At 34.5% G+C, this 17416-nt stretch overlaps 1 protein-coding gene across 1 annotated transcript in view; it reads right to left on the bottom strand.

Annotated features, from left to right (window-relative positions):
• Positions 1-17416, bottom strand: part of TTK (TTK protein kinase) — a gene marked incomplete at both ends in the record, with an annotated part of 36861 nt that overhangs the window by 9180 nt on the left and 10265 nt on the right. Inside the window, 5 exons of the mRNA XM_081294042.1 lie at positions 6341-6433; positions 10306-10438; positions 11738-11874; positions 13020-13168; positions 16387-16507. Coding sequence (XP_081150168.1) covers positions 6341-6433; positions 10306-10438; positions 11738-11874; positions 13020-13168; positions 16387-16507 — 633 coding nt within the window. The remainder of the gene's footprint in view (positions 1-6340; positions 6434-10305; positions 10439-11737; positions 11875-13019; positions 13169-16386; positions 16508-17416) is intronic.

Raw genomic sequence — 17416 nt, 5'->3', positions numbered from 1 at the left:
ATAGAAGGAAAAAATTAATCATGAGAGTAAGAAACCATTTCCAACCACCTCTGACAATGGACATTCAGTAGTTCAAAGTCATAAGCTTAAAAGTTTCTATATCTTATCACATATATGATTAAAACAACTTTTTGAGGATACTTTAATCAGGGAAATATAATTTCTTAGATGTGTTTTTGTCCACTGTGTGTGGCATAGCTAATTCCTTATGTGCTGGAGGAAAAATATACTGTGCATGTGTGAGTGTGTGCATGCACACGATAATGGGGATCAAATCCAGGAGAACTTTACCCCATAGCTTGATGAGAAAAGTTGATGAGGCTGGTCTCAAACTTGTGATCTTCCAGTCTCAGCCTCCTGAGGAAGTGGGATTATAGGTATGTGCCACCACACCCTGTGTGATGGAAAATATTAAAAATATACATAGAAACTGCAAACTATCAGAATATTCTGTTGTGAAAGTAGAGTAGATCCAATTTTCAGAGTTAGGTTAACATAAAAGAGGTATTCTCACAAGTATATTTTTTAGGATCTTTATAGTCAAGGTGAAATTGCTGTGGCTATAAAGGACAATTTCCAAGTAGTATTGATAGAACATGCTACTGTATCTAAATTTCAAAAATTAAAAAAATGCCAGTGTATAATGCCAGTATATTAAGCATCAGGGCCAGGGATATATACCTCAGTGATAGAGCATTTACCCAACATGTACAAGGGCCTAGGTTCAATCCCAAGCATTGAAAAAATAAACAACAACAAAAAATTATATTCATCTATTCTTTCTGACACATTGAAGTAAAACAGTCATTTAACCTTGACTACCCAGGAGATACCAGGAAGGAATAAGAAGAGTCCAAGTACTACGTATGAGGTCAATGTGCAAAAACTGCACTAGTAAAAAAGATCTATCAAGCCTTCAAGCACAACTTATTTTTAATCTTTAGGTACAAAACTCTGAAAAAGTATTATTGGTTTTACTTAGATACATAGCAAATTAAAGAGATGGGACATAAAACTGTGATAAAGTAAAAGGCAGCAGAAAACAATGAAACAGAGTAAACAAATTTAAAAACAGTACCATAAAGCCATTTTGTAGAAGGCAATGAGCCTTGCAAATCTCAATGAGTTGAGAGAGCATTCTGTTGTGTCCTGCATGCAACACTGTTGCCCTGACCGAGCATCTTATTTGTATACTCTATTTAATAAGGCACACAGTGATATATTCATACAATGAAATAGTTTTGTACCATAATAAAAGTTAAAGATCATAGAAAATATTATATATAAATATTACACACACACCCCTATATAAATACAGAAATTAAGCAAGACTAGAAGGAAATACCTTCATTTGAATTCTAGTTTCACTGGATCAGCAATCTAACCTTGGGCCAGGTTCTCAATCTCACAAATTAATGCTGTTAGAACTTACTATGCAGGGCTGGAAAGATGACTGAGATGCACAATATTGTGTAGTGTGTTGAGCAAATTACCAGTCTTAAAGACATTCAGGACAGAATAAAGCGAATATTTTGAAATATGTTACAGTTGTCAGATCAGAAAAAAAGACCTGCAGGATATTATGACTATCTTAAGATCCAAAACTTTTGGAGCAAATGAAAAATTTAAAAAAAAAAAAAATGTGTGTGTTTGTGTGTGTGTATGCATGCGTGCTCAAGTACGTCCCCTGTTACTCCCCCAATGTCCCTGGTTTGAGCAAAACTCTTAAAATAACCTACTGGACTAGGTGTGCCCTATTTTCACTTCACAGAGATAGTCTCAGATCTAGGATTCTGGGTTTGTTTGGGGGATAGTCTCACTCTATTGCCCAAGCAGGCCTTGAAGTTATGGGCACAGCTCAAGTGAGCCTCTGCCTCAGTTTCCCCAGCAGCTTGGACTATAGGTGCTCCAGATACAGGGGCTAACATCACTGAGCAAATCAGACATCCCAATCTTCTCAGAGCTCACATTTTATTGCAGGGGGACACAAAACAATAAATCAAATAAATAAACAGAGCATCTAGCAGTGTCTGAGTTATGGTTTATCAGTTTCATGGGAAGATAATGAATGTAGAACTACATTAGGTAGACCAGTGTCTTGACCATTCTTAATAGCTCCATGACCATTCTAGATGTTCTTAATACAGTATGGCTGGTGATTTCCTAAAACTCACCTTCTTTGAGGCATGTTGATTTTTTTCACTCCATCTTAATAATTAAATTGAATAATATAGTTGAATTCAGAAAATATGCACCATAGTTTCATCACATGACCATTAAATAAGCTAATAGCTTCATTATACTCCAAGGGAAAAAATGTTTAAAATACCATTAAGACTACTACTCCTCGTCCTCTGATAACATGCTATGAAATAAACACCTCTAACAAGTGTCAATAGCTTAACACTATTATAGTAAAATGGCAATGTAATAAATATTAGCCAAAGAATTTTAACCAAAGCAATTAAATCAAGAAATATAAACTGATAAAAACAAATGTGATTATTCCCTTATTCTCATGACTGAAATTTTATGTAAGTATGGAGAAAGGAAATGTATAAAGTAATCTAATATTTACTGAAGACTTCCTATACATGGTAGCACACATACTTTATTATTATTATTATTATTATTTTCGTTTTGTTTGGGGCACTGGGGATTAAACCCAGGGCCTCACACATGCTGAGCATGCTTTCTACCACTGAACCACACCTCTAGTCTATATGCCTTAATAATCAGATAGCCTTAAGAAGTCTACTTATTGTTAGTGCTCTTAGAAAATTACAGTAAAACAAGTCCAACAGCCTTTGTTTCATTTGTCATATAGCAACAGTAAAATAGCTAAGGAGAAATAGTTCACTTGACAAATTAATTTAGTCCCCATTCTGTTCTAGGTACTATTGTAGATATCAGGGATAATGTCACTATGCAAATCAAACATTCCTTTCTTAGAGCTCACATTCAGTTGCAGGGGAACACAAAACAACAAATCAAATAAACAAACAATAGCATGTTAGAAGATGAGTTAGAAGAGAAAAAGCAGAAAAAGGGGAATGGAGAACACCAGTGACTGCAACACAGGAGTTACAGTTTTAGAGTGTGAGGTGAGTGAAGCCCTGACTGAGAAGACATCTGGCGAGGACACGAGGATGTCTGGAGGAAAATCGACTGTTGTTAAATTAGATCAGAGGCAAGAACTGAATCAATGAGACTCATTCAGAGGTCACTATAATAAACCAAGCAAAAAGGCTTCAACCAAAGTGATAATATAGGTGAAACTAGATTCTGGAGACACCTTCAGGTAGAACAAATAAAATTTGCAGATTGGCTGAATATGTATACGAGAATAAAAGAAGTCAACTTGTTTTCAGCCAAGCAGTTAAAAGATGGAGTTTCCATTTACTGAAATGGAAGACTATGGAACAATAGTTGTGTTTGGACACGTTGCCTGGTAATTAAGAAAAACATGGTGAGCAGTCAAATGAGATATAGAAGTCTAGAATTCAAAGGAAAGGTCTGACCTAAGACATCAGTTTGGAAATTTTGAGCATATACATGGTATTTAAAACCAGGAGACTAAAAGAAACCAACAAGGGAGTCTCAAAAGAGAGGAGAAAAAAGGTCAAGGAATTGAGACTTGGGGGCACTGCAACTATTGGGATCAGGGAAGTTGAGGAAGATTGAAAGGGAATGATCAGTTTGAAAAATGAAAACAGAGGAGCCAAGTAAGTGGGTGGTGAGACATTTCGGTTTTCAGAAGAGAAAACAAAAACAAAAAATACCTCAGAACTACAAAGTAACCTAAAAATAAAAGGTAAGAATAAGATTTGGCAAAAATATTGAGGTCATTGGTGACCTTGATTATAGATATTCTGGTGCAAGATAAAGAAAAAAATTATTACAGTAGATTTAATAGAATGAAAAATAAATATGGTATATATAGAGCTTGAAATAACTTTCATCCATAAAGAATAAAAATCATAAACTTAGAACTTGGGTAAATGAATTTTTTTTAAACATTTATTTTGTTGTTGTTGTTGTGAGTAGACACAATACCTTTGTTTTATTTTTATGTGGTGCTGAGGATCAAACCCAGTGCCTCACACATACTAGGTGAGCACTCTACCTCTGAGCCCCAGCCCCAGCTGGAATGGATGAATTTTTAAATTCTTTGTAAATCCTGAAATTAACAGTCTCTCTGAGGTGCAGGTAACAAAGATTTTCTCCCTCTTCATGTTCTTAATTGTTTTCTTTGCTGTGAAGAAGCTTTTTAATTTGAAGCCATCCCATTTATTGATTATTGATTTTACTTCTTGCACTTTATGAGTATTGTTAAGGAAGTTAGTTTCTGAGCTGACATGTTAGACCTACATTTTCTTCTAATAATTATGTGCAGAGTTTCTGGCCTAATTTCTAGGTATTTGATCCATTTTGAAAAGAGTTTTGTGCAGTGAGAGACACGAGTTAAATTTCATTTGATTTTTCTGTTCCATTGGTCTTCTTGCCTATTTTGGTGCCAATACCATGCTGTTTTGTTACTATAGCTCTATTGTGTAATTTAAGGTCTAGTATTATGATGCCTCCTAATTTGCTTTTCTTACTAAGGATTGCTTTGGCTATTCTGGGGCTTTTTTTCCAGAGACAAATTTCATGAGTACTTTTTCTATTTCTTTGAAGAACATCATTGGAATTTTGATAGGAATTGCATTGAATCTGTATATCACATTTGGCAGTAAGGCCATTTTAACAATATTAATTCTGCCTATCTAAGAACATAGGAGGTTTTTCAATCTTCTAAGTTCTTCCTCAATTTCATTCTTTAGTGTTTTATAGTTTACATTGCAGAAGTCCTAATCCAATCAATAAATGGGCAAAGGAACTGAACAGACATTTTTCAAAGAAATACGAATGGTCAACATATACATAAAAAAATGTTCAACATCTCTAACAATTAGAGAAATGTAATTTAAAACTACACTGAGATTCCACCTCACTCTAGTCAGAAAGGCAGTTATCAAGACTACAAGTAACAATAAATGTTGGCAAGGATGTGGGGAAAAAGATACACTCATACATTGCTGGTAAGACTGCAAATTAGTGCAACCACTATAGAGATTCCTCAGAATACTTGGAATGGAACCACCATTTGACCCAGTTATACCACTCCTCAAAGTATACCCAAAGGACTTAAAATCAGCATATTACAGTGATACAGCCACATCAACGTTTATAGCAGCTCAATTCACAATAGCTAAGCTATAGAACCAAACTAGGTGCCTTTGAACAAACAAATGGATAAAGAAATTGTTGTTTGTAAACACAATGGAGTATTACTAAGCCACAAAGAAGAATGAAATTATGACATTTGCAAATAAATGGATGGATGTGGAGACTCTAATGCTAAGTGAAATAAGCCAGTTCCAAAAAGCCAAAGGTCCAATGTTTTCACTAATGTGTAGAAGCTAACCCACAATGAGCGGGGAGAAGAATAGAAGTTCAGTGGATTAGACAAAGGGGAATGAAGGAAAGTGACAGGAGATAGAAAAAGGGAAAACAATGGAATGAATCCAAAATAATTTTCTTGTGTACTGATATGAATATACCAGTGAATCCCACCATCATGTACATCTATAAGAAAGGGGTACTAACTAGAATAAGATACGTTCCATACTTGTATAACTACAACAAATGAATTCTACTGTCATGTATAATGAAAAAGAACCAATAAAAATGAACTAAAAAAAAAAAAAAACCCAGATGAATTTAGGAAATAATCTAATTCCAGAAAATCATTATTAAAATGTTTTTGAGAGCTGGGGTTGTAGCTTAGTGGTAGAGCACTTGCCTAGCATGTGTGAGGCATTGGATTTGATACTCAGCACCACATAAAAATAAATAAATAAAATAAAGGTATCGCCAACAACAAAAACAACATTTTTTTTTTTAAAGTTTTTGAAATGAAAAAAATCCATTAGTAAAAATCCTTGCTGAATAATCCTAAAGCTACTAGTAATTCACATCATGTTCTGAGCTACATTTAGCAAGATACTTCTGAGGTAATACATAGCGGTCCCTTTTCCACTTTAAGTCATTGTTTGTGCTATAAGACATTTGGGAGCACAAGATATTGGTTGGAAAGGCTTGCAATTGGAACTAAGGTGCAAGTCTAAAGAGGATATATAGTTTTTAGGGGAAAGAGAAAGGCAGAAAATGAGGCTTTTTGGCTCAAGGCCAACATGGGCTCTCAGAAGTTTAGGGAAAAAAAAAAAAGAGTCTCTATGGCTAAAGAGACAAAGTTTAAAATATTTTTATTCATTTCTTAAATATTTAAGATACTTACCTTACTTGAACCTCCACTGCCTATCTGTTTTAATATGGAATAAATTCTTCCTCTGACTGAAATGCATTCGTTTGCTGAAGAGGATCCCGAAATCTAAATAATTAAAAATACCAAAAATGGTTCAAAGTGTATGCTTAAGAAACTAGCTTGCATTTGGTACAGTGAAATACTCCCAATTTTGAAATTATCTGAAGTAATGAGACATATTAAAATATTTTATAAAGAGAACTTGCTCTGCATACTTTAATCAAAGCAATATACTTCTTAATACATAAACTTCAAAGGTCTTCCCTTTAACTGGTTTTTACTTAACATAAATAGAAAATTTAAGAGGAAAATATCAGTTAATATTCAACAAATTCATACACTATCATTTTTTATCTTTTTCCTCATACCTCTTTATTTCCATATATACAAATACAATTACACCTATATTCTTTCTCATTTAACATTATTTACAAAGGAAAGAATGTGCTAAGGTCCTGAGAGCCCTAGTCCATCCGACAAATGCAAATTTCAATAAGGCCTGCTTCCCAGCTATGCCTTGAGTGATGTTCAACAAGTTACTTGATTTCTCTGAACTTCAACATCTTGCCCAGCAAACTTTCAACCCATGTCCTGTCATCCCTTTCATCCTCCCCTCATGTGAAAGGACCTCTCTGTGTACCTATATATGCTTTTTTTTTTTTAAAGAGAGAGTGAGAGAGGAGAGAGAGTGAGAGAGAGAGAGAATTTTTAATATTTATTTTTTAGTTCTCGGTGGACACAACATCTTTGTTGGTATGTGGTGCTGAGGATCGAACCCGGGCCGCACGCATGCCAGGCGAGCGCGCTACCGCTTGAGCCACATCCCCAGCCCCCCTATATATGCTTTTAACAGATGGTATGGTGAGAGGACTAACTGAAAGAAGCTGAAACAAAAAACTTTCAATTAGCTGATTAACAAACTGGAGCAGAGGCTGCATAATATTCAACTGAGTTCAGTTTTTTATTCCAAATGACACAATCTTTCTCACGTAATCTCCTATATAAATAACAAGAATTCTAATTTTTCTAACCTCTAGGATTAAAAAAGAAATTGAGGGCTGGGGCTGTGGCTCAGCTGTAGCGCACTTGCCTGGCATGTATGAAGCACTGGGTTCAATTCTCAGCACCACATATAAATAAATAAAATAAAGGCCTATCAACAACTAAAAAAAAAAAAAAATTAAAAAAAAGAAATAGAAATGTTTCCTGTAAGAAAATATTAGGCTTTGAAATATGTATGTGCTGTAATTGCATAAAGGACACTCCCTCTTCCCTTTTATGTCCTCTGTACATTTCTTAGGAAAGAAAACTATTCCCTATCCTGGCCTCCTAACTGCTGCCAGCTTTTAGAATAACTAACTCTAAATTTTTCTAATTCAACACCATTGAAAGGTTCAGTTTCTAGCCCAGGACATCCTCCTCCCACTTAGTCTACCCTTTTCACTAAGGTCAGAATTTTCAAAATGCAAATCAGAATATTTACTCCCCTGCTTCCTTTTCTTGTACAATTTCTTATCCCCATTAGGATAAAACCTAAAAGTCCCAGCAGAACTATGGGGCTCACCCCTTGCCCTTCCTGAGCTCTCACCACACTCTTGCCTCCCTGCAGTTCTCTCCTGACACTGAGCCTCCTCTAATAGGCTCCACAATCACCTCTCTCGACATCTCTCACTCACTTTCTTTTTTTTTTTTTAATTATTTTATTGTTGGTTGTTCAAAACATTACATAGTTCTTATTATACCATATTTCACAGATTGATTCAAGTGGGTTATGAACTCCCATTTATACCCCGTATACAGATTGCTGTGTCACATCAGTTACATTTCCATTGATTTACAAATTGCCTTTCTAGTGACTGATGTATTCTGCTGTCTATCCCATTCTCCACTGTCCCCTCACCCCTCCCCTCCCCTCCCCTACTCTCTCTCATCCCCTCTACTATAAATCGTTTCTTCCACTTATATAATTTTCCTCCTACTCCTCCTTTCCTCTTATATGTAATTGTGTATAACCCTGAGGCTCACCTTCCAGTTCCATGCAATTTCCCTTAACTCTCACTTTCCCTCCCGCCTATCATCCCTGTTTAATGTTAATCTTCCTCAAGCTCTTCGTCTCTACCCTGTCACTTTCTAAATAGATTTGTCTTAAACAGGGTCTGATAGTAGTAATCACTCAATAAATATATTCTGAATCAATGTACAGCAAACCTGATCATTTTTCTTTCTCATTATTTATTTTGGTACTGGGGACTGAACCCAGGGGCACTTAATCACTAAGCCACATCTCTAGCCACTTCTTATATTTTTATTTTGAGACAGAATCTCACTAAGTTGCTAAGGCTGGCTTTGAACTCACAATCCTCCTGCCTCTAACTCCCAAGCTGCTGAAATTACAGGAGAGCACCGCCATGCCCAGATAAAATTTATTTTATTTTTGAATCCTCAAAATACTATCATCTCTTTCCACAGTTTATATACTTTTTTTTGGTAAACATCATTTTATTTATGTATTTATTTTTGCAACATTGGCAATTGGCCCAGGGGATGACCTACCACTGAGCCATTTCCCCAACCCTTTATTTGTTTTTAAATTTTAAGGCAGGATCTCATTAAGATGGTGACGTTGAGGATGTGGCTCAAGTGGTAGTGCGCTCACCTAGCATGTGTGAGGCACTGGGTTCAATTCTCAGCACCACATAAAAATAAAATAAAGATATTGTGTTCACCTAAAACTAAAAAATAAATATATATAAAAAAAAAAAAGATGGTGAGGCCAGCCTCGAATTCTCAGTATCCCCTACCTCTGCCTTCTGAGTCACTGGGATTAGAGATGTGTACTACCATGTTCAGCTAGTTTATATAATCTATTGCCAGTTGGTTTTTTTGTTCACAACTTTTTAAAATGGTGTCAAAATATACACAACCTAAACTTTACCTTTTTAATCATCTTTAAATACAATTCAGTGGCATTGAGTACATTCACATTATTATGTAAACATTTCCATGATCTCCAGAATTTTTTCATCATTGCACACTGAAACTTTATACTCATAGGTAATAACTGCCCATTCCTACCACCCCATACTGATAACCTCTGTCAATTTTTTTCAAGTGGCGTTCATAGGTATTAATCTCTTTTTTGTGTTTTGCTTAAATAACAATTATGGCTAAGTGCAGACTATAATCCCAGCAACTCAGGAGGCTGAAGCAGGAAAACAGCAAATTCAAAGCCTGCCGTAGCAATTTAACAAGACCGTCAGCAACTCAGTAATACCCCATCTCAAAATAAAAAGTAAAAAGGACTGCGAATACAGCTCAGTGATAAAGCATCCCTGGGTTCAATCCCCAGTACCAAAAAAACAGTTACAAATATATTAACAAATATAATCTTCACAACCATATTATGAGGTAGTAGCTTAATTTTCCCATTTTATAGATGAAAAAATGAACACAGAAAATTTACATAACTTGCAAAAAATGACACAGCTAGCAAGTAGGGAAGCCAAGACTCATGCCCAGTCAGTGTACAAGGCCCATGTTTTCTACCAGTATTAGAACCACTAATAAACAAATTAGAGTCACTAATAAACAAATTTTAGTTACTGGTGTCAAGGGTGTCTAATTATTTTTTCAAATGACAATGCAATTGACTCACCAGCAAAATTTTTTGTTAGCTTAACCTCAATTATCAGAGAAATTTTATTCAACTAGTCAAACTGGAGCTGAATTAATGATAAAAGCTTCATTAGTTTCTTTAATAACTAACCTCTCAATAACACAGGGCCCATACTTATTGGAATATCAAAAAGGTTTGGCTTATTGGGAATAAAAATGAACAAGATGTTGAAGATTTTTTGTTAAAACTATTTCAATACTGTAAAAAAATAAACTCTATGAAAGTGATTAACATATACTATCATAAACAAAGTTTAATGAACCTGTAAGTTTTGAAGAGGAGTAGCGAGGACTTGCTGCTGCTGCTGCTGCTGTTGGAAACAGGCAAGCCGACTGTATGGTGTTGATGATGGACATGCAGGTGGAAAATCATTCTTTACAACTGGAGTTCTAAAACTAGGAAAGCATTTTTTTTTTTCTTACTTTAAAATACAAGACTCTGATTAAGCTTTCATGTATTTTGAAAGGTTGACTTATACTTAAAAGTGCTACAAAGAGAACCCAAGTTAGTTTTCAAAATATAACTGATTTTTATTTTAAGTTACACCACCACCACCAGATATTTAACTTGGGAATTCTTTCTGAAATAAATTTTTTGTTCCAATAAGAAATCTTTGTCAGTAAAATAAATAAGATGGCAGCTAACAGATGCGGTTAGGACTATTTTGTAAGAATTTAGTCAAAGCACAAGATCATTAATGACTCATGATAAATTTTATGAGTGTTTTTAAATAGTACAATGTTATATAATGGTTCTCTAGAAATATCTGAGAGCCAATTATATCATCAGAGGAGTTTGGCCCTTGACTTTGTATCTGTTCAGTATACCTTGGCATTTTCTCCTGTTTGCTATTATATCTTCAATATCTAGGGGTAACAGGCACCAAGGAGGTCTACAACTATCTATTAACAATAAGTGATCTAGTATCATAAGAAATACCTACTAATTATTTTAGCTAGCAATCAAAGATAAGATATTCTACATATAGTAAAAAGAAGCAATATAGCAAATTTATATTAAATAGTAAGATTCTGGTTTATAAAAGGCCGGTTCTAATTATGATCAAAGATAACATGATGGAAATGAAAAGCCAAAGGCACCAAGGACATAAATTGTCCCCTAAAACATTATAAATACTTTAAAAGTACATGTACTGGCTGAAGGTTATGATGTATATTTTTTCTTTGAAATGTCATTCACTTGTTTTTGCAATATCCCTCATTCTTCCTGTTAATCAGCACTGACCACACTATTTCTTCACTCATCCCTCATTCCTATCCACTCAAGGCTTACACTTTTGAATAGCTGAACTATGTGAACGATTCCATCGATCTCTTCCAGAAATTATCACATTCCAATTAACACTTACTGTGCTAAAACATTTATCCACCTTTATCTACTCTAATCTCCCTTTAAAATATCTCTCAGAGAGGCAGCCATGTTGAAACACACGGTTATCAAGAAGGTTTACGTCCTTAGACGCTTTACAGTTTGTAAATACAGGTTATAATATTGCAAAGATTATGTGCATAGCAATAGTTAAAAATACATATTATTATAATGACCTTCCTCTTCACATTTTACAGATGAAGAAACAGAAAAATTAACAGAGCAGGAATTAACCTTTTGGCCCCAAAGCTTCTTATTTCTATCTTATCACCCTGAATGCTGAGTGACGTATTAAAAGTAATTACCAGCTCATGTAATCATCCAAGGTATTGCTACTGGGCGTCTGACAAATAGATTTTGGATCATTCCATTTAGGTGCTGACATTGGAGGTGACTGCTTTGAAAATGAAACGACAGGCTGCTCAACAGTGGCATGTTTCTGCTAAAAGAAAATTTCAAAGACAATGATTCAGAGTTTTTAGTCTTCTGTTCAATAGTTTTACAAACATAACTTTTAAAAGAAAATAAGAATATAAAAAACAAAAGCATACTAAAACAGATAGGCACATATATTTTAGACTTTCGATAACTTTATAGTATAGCTTTTACTCCAAACTCTTAAACCTAACATATTCTGCCCAAACTCATTATAAGTATGGTATACAAAATTGTTTAACAAATAAGGACCTAAGATCCTTCCCTGATCAGACCTATTATACCAGGTATTAAACTTTTGTACTCTAGAGCAGCAGGGACTGGTAATATAGCTCAACAGTAGAGCCGATGCTTAGCATACATGGGGCTTTTGGTTCAATCCCAAGTATTAAAAAAAAAAAAAAAAAAAAAAAAAAGTTCTTTAATCAATAAGAGTACATCACACCCCCAAATGTAGCCAAATATTAATGATTTAGTAAAAATTGGAATAGCAAATTCTTGTGTTCCTATCTCTCATAAGAGACAGAGCCTGCAGAATTCATCTCATACAAATCTCAAAGAAGATGAACATCCTCTACAGCAGGGATCATCAAGTTACAGCTTACAGACTAAATCTGGCCTGCCAACTAATTGTGCAAAAAAAGTTTTATTGGAATATGTCTATGCCCATTTGTTTACATATGATCTATAGCCATTTTCATGTTCTAATGTCAGAGTTGAAAAGCTGCAACAAAGACCATGTAGCCTGCAAAGACTACTAACCCTCTACAGAAAGTTTACGAACCCCTGTGCGAATGCATCTTAGCCAAATGGGGAACCCTATTTTGCTCAAAAACTCTTAGTAACTAAACTCTCTACGAAGGTTCACTTCATGATGGGGACAGTTTTAGTTTTATAAAATATTTATAGTTACTTCGATTAAAGTGAATTTCAACCCATGGTTCCACTTTATGCTCTTGAGAACCGCAACAGATAAATCTATTCTACTGTCAGCTCCACACTATAGTCCATTTATGTTTTGAAGAAGGCTTAAAAAACAACAAAAAATGCCACATAACTATTTAACAAAAGAAAATACTTCACATATCATCAAAGTTCAGAAATACATTATGAGCAATAGCAACATTGTACTTTAAGGCAAAAGAAAGTTACCTCTATATCAGTCTTTGGGGTTACATTCGGAATATGCCACTGATTTGAAAAGCTAACAGGATTCGGGTTCACACATTCTGACTTCCTCTTAGATTGCCATTGTTTCTGATTATTTTCTGGAACCTTTGGTTCTTGGTGCTCTTTCATTTCTGAAATTGTATTTGTTGTTGTCATTAAAAATCAAGAATATATGATGATAACAATACTAAATCAAGGCATGGTGGCACCCGGCTGTAGTCCCAGGTACTTAGAAGGCTAAGGTGGAGGCTCATATGAACCCCTGAGTGTGTGATCAGCCTGGGCACCACATCAAGACCCCCTGTTTCAAATAAACTAGAGAATAAAAACTAGGCCTAAGAAAATAGAACATGTTACAAAACTATTTGATTTTAGCTTTTAAAAACAGAAAAAAGATAAATTAAAAGCTTTAGCTTTTAGCCACTGACAATATGCTTTTAGCAAGTCAGTTTTACAAAGCTGCAACACTGCCACCTAACTAAACTGTTACTCAAAGAGTTTTTTCAGACCATTCCAGACTTAAATGCTTCTGTTGTTTACCAGTAAACATAAATAAAAAATTTAAAACACACACATTATAAAAATCTTACTAATAAAGAGAAAAGAATTCATCACTTTTCATGGTTTAACATAAAAATTTTACTTTATACTAGCCAAGAATTTACTCTCTTAAATGTCCGTATACAAAAATACCTCAATAATATATTTAATATAAATAATAAAATTTCTTTCATGATCATAGATTCAAAAATCCTAAACAAAATACTAGCAAAAGTAAGTTGTATACAAATTGGCTTTATCCCTAAATGCAAAGTTCAGTAAAGTTAGCAATGTTAAAGTGTCTAAATAAGATCAATAAACATTAGCAAAAGGGTAGAAGACTTTTTTAAGTTCTCATTCATTATCAAAGCATTGAAAAATATCAGATATCCTTAAATAAATCCAGCAAAAGATCTCTACACAGAAAAGGATTCTCACTATTTTAAATGAAAGGATGTGTTAGGTTAGTGGGCTGGAAAGGAGGACACTTAAGATGTCAATTTCTCCCAGATTTCCTTATAGGTTCAATTAGATTTCAGTTAAATTTCCAGTTTTAAAAAAATAGAAACTGACACAGAGATTCTGGTATTTATATAAAACTCCAAAAGTCTTTAAGCCAAAATATCCTTGAATAACAAAGCTGGAAGATTTATACTGACAGACGTGAAGATCAGTAATGAAGAGAGTATTAACATAAAGACAAAAGAAAACTACGGAATGGAACAGACTCCAAACCAGACACCTAGAACTACCTAATTTACAACAATTCAGAAAGGTCTAAGAGGATCTTCAAGAAATGCTGTGATGTCCGTATGAGAAAAAAATAAAACTTGGCACTTGATCTTACAGGTATATAAATATTTCCAAGTTAAATATAAATCTAAATATGAAAGGTAAAAAAACACTATCTAATAAATATGAAATTATCTTTATGACCTTGACATAGAGAAAGATTTGATTAAAACACAGAAAGAACTCACCACAAAGTCAAAGGTTAATAAATTAAGTGCAGCAAAATTAAGAAATTTGGGCTGGGGTTGTGACTAAGTGGTAGAGCGCTTGCCTCGCACGTGTGAGGCACTGGGTTCGATCCTCAGCACCACATATAATAAATAAAAGTATTGCATTTATCTACAACTAAAAAAAATGTAAAAAGAAAAAAATTAAGAATTTCATTTTATCAAGTCTTCACCACAGAGGGGAGAAGTTCCTTGCAATATACATCCAACAAAATATATTTATATCATATAATACTTTTAAAAATCAATGAGGGCTGGAGACATAGCTTACTAATGGAATTCCTGCTCAGCAGGCACAAAGCCCTGGGTTCCATCTCCAGCACTGACAAAAAAAACCCCAAATAAATAAAAACAAAAGTAAATGAGAAAAAGAAACAAAAATCAATAGAAAAATTATCAAAACTTAAGTATTTCACAAGAGAATATTAAAGTAGACAATTAACATAAAGATGTTCAATAGCAGACAGTAAAGAAATACTAATTAGCAGTCAAGGGTCAGTACAACCACTTTGGAAATTTTGGCACCATTTACAAAACCTGAGCAAATCATCCCTGTGTCCCAACAATCCCACTCTTAGAATACACTCAATAGAAATATGTGCATATGGGAACCAAAGACAAACCAAAAATATCTAAATCATCATTACTTATTAGATAAAAAGTTATTTTCCATAAATATTTGGATAAATTATAGTATATTATGGTTTGGCTATGATGTGTCCCCTGAAAGCACCTGTGTTAAATTATGAGAGCTGTAACCTCAGCAGTCCCTCCAACTTTGACAGAACTAACAGGATGGTAACTATAAGCAGGTGGGGCATGGCTAGAGGAGGTAAATAAAGCAGGGCATGCCTGGAAGGGTCCATCTTCGCTGCAGCTCCCTCCCCTTGCTTTCTGTTTCCTGGCCAACACCATTAAAGCAGCATTCCTCCTTCAGGCCCTTCTGCCATGATGCTCTACCTTACCTTGGGCCAGAGCAAATGAGTCAGTGGCCCATGACTGATCCTCTGAAACCACAAGCCAAAATGAATTTTTCCTCCTATAAGTTGTTCTTGTCAGGTATTTTGGTCACATCAATAAGAAGCTAACACAAAGTATATTCAATATAATGAAGCTGGGCATGGTGGCCCACACCTGTAATTCTAGCAACTCAGGAGGCTAAGGCAGGAGGATCTCAACTTTAAGGCCAGCCTCAGCAACTTAGTAAGAACCGGTCTAAAGAAAAGAATAAGAGGATAAAAAAAAAAAAAAAAAAGGACTAGAGATACATCTAGCTCAATGATAAAAAACAATAAAAATATCAGATGCCATAGAAGTGTGGATGAGTTCCATAAACAATGAGTGATGAATGAAGCAGACACAAGAGAACAGACTATATTTCATTCTATGCAACCTGCTTGGGACCTTGTCTTACTCATTTACATACCCCTAGAACATTTATCACAGTATCCATGGAGTGAAAAATCACCTGTCAGATCTAAAATGAGAGGGAGGGCTATCAGACAGAAACAGCTTCTATGTCCTTTCCAGAAATCATCTGTCAAGCCAACTGAAAACATAACTTAGTTCCATTTTCTTTTCCTTCTTCTCTTTCTTTTAGACAAATAAACTTCCTTTGCTACAAGATGCAATACTTTCCATGCACTCTATATACCTAAACTGAAATACAAGGTAAAGGAAGACAGACGCTATTTCATATTGCAATTCTCACATTCAGTTATAATCTGCTTTCTCCAGGTACAAAGTGGCCTTCTTAAAGAAATAAAATGTTTGTATTCTGTCACTCTTACCTTCTAATTTATTTAGAAGACTTGATTCAGTTTTATTCTTCAGGGTTATTGAATCAGTAACAAGTTCAGAACTCTTTTCATCTGACTCCACAGGTTCATTGGAAAGGATATTTTTAACAGACTACATGGGAAAAAAATTTTCAAATAAAGTCCCATGAGTAGTAGTAATAATTTGACTTGTTAAATATACTAGAATCTTCTTTATGTGAAAAGATTCACAAACTCCCAGTACATAAACTTTTATTAAGAAACTATTGATTGCCTGAATTGTTTATTAGAGCAATAGGAAGGATCATAACCATAAATTAGGCCAATTTTCTTCCAAGGGACATATTGATCAATTGCTAAAATATATTTCACATAAAAAGAAAAGGGTTAGAAAGTTTCGATCCAAATACAATAAGCCTCACTAAAAATAACAGCATTCATAAAAATTAACATGTGCATAACTCTTAAGACAGAAGTTCTAAATCCAGAGAGTAAACTTTTGGGACACAATTACACACTATGCTCTGAAATTGTTGGGATTAGAAAAATAATAATATTTTAAAGCATAGGTCATGAAAGAATGGCATTATAAAAATTATAATACTGAAAAGATTCACATTACAATGCCAGGGACTTACAGTATAATAAAAAATCATACTGTACCAGGAAAATAAATTTATTTCCTGCCTTTGAAGTTCATACAGAGTTGCTCTGTCATATTAGAAGTTTTGACCATTTTTGCCCTCACCTTGGCCCTCACATACTTTGGTTTTTGTTTAAGATGCCTTACCAGAATCACATAATTAAAGGAAACCCAGGAATAATAGTTTCCCCAATTATTCCCAAATACAGGCCCATTAATCTGATTAAATACATGCCTAATAAATGTTACTTCATGGTTTTCCTAAGAGATAGCTGATCCTCACTCTATCACCTTAATCTTCAAGAAACAGAGTCTAGGACTTCTGTACCACTTCCCATTAGTGGTCCCACATCTCTTTGTTTGATGAGAAACTATTGGAGACATAAACTTTGTATCCTT

Source organism: Spermophilus citellus (genome assembly GCF_964194105.1).
Source record: "Spermophilus citellus genome assembly, chromosome: 5".
NCBI lineage: Eukaryota > Metazoa > Chordata > Mammalia > Rodentia > Sciuridae > Spermophilus > Spermophilus citellus.
Note: the sequence above shows the minus strand (reverse complement) of the source record. Positions and strands in the feature narration are given on the sequence as shown.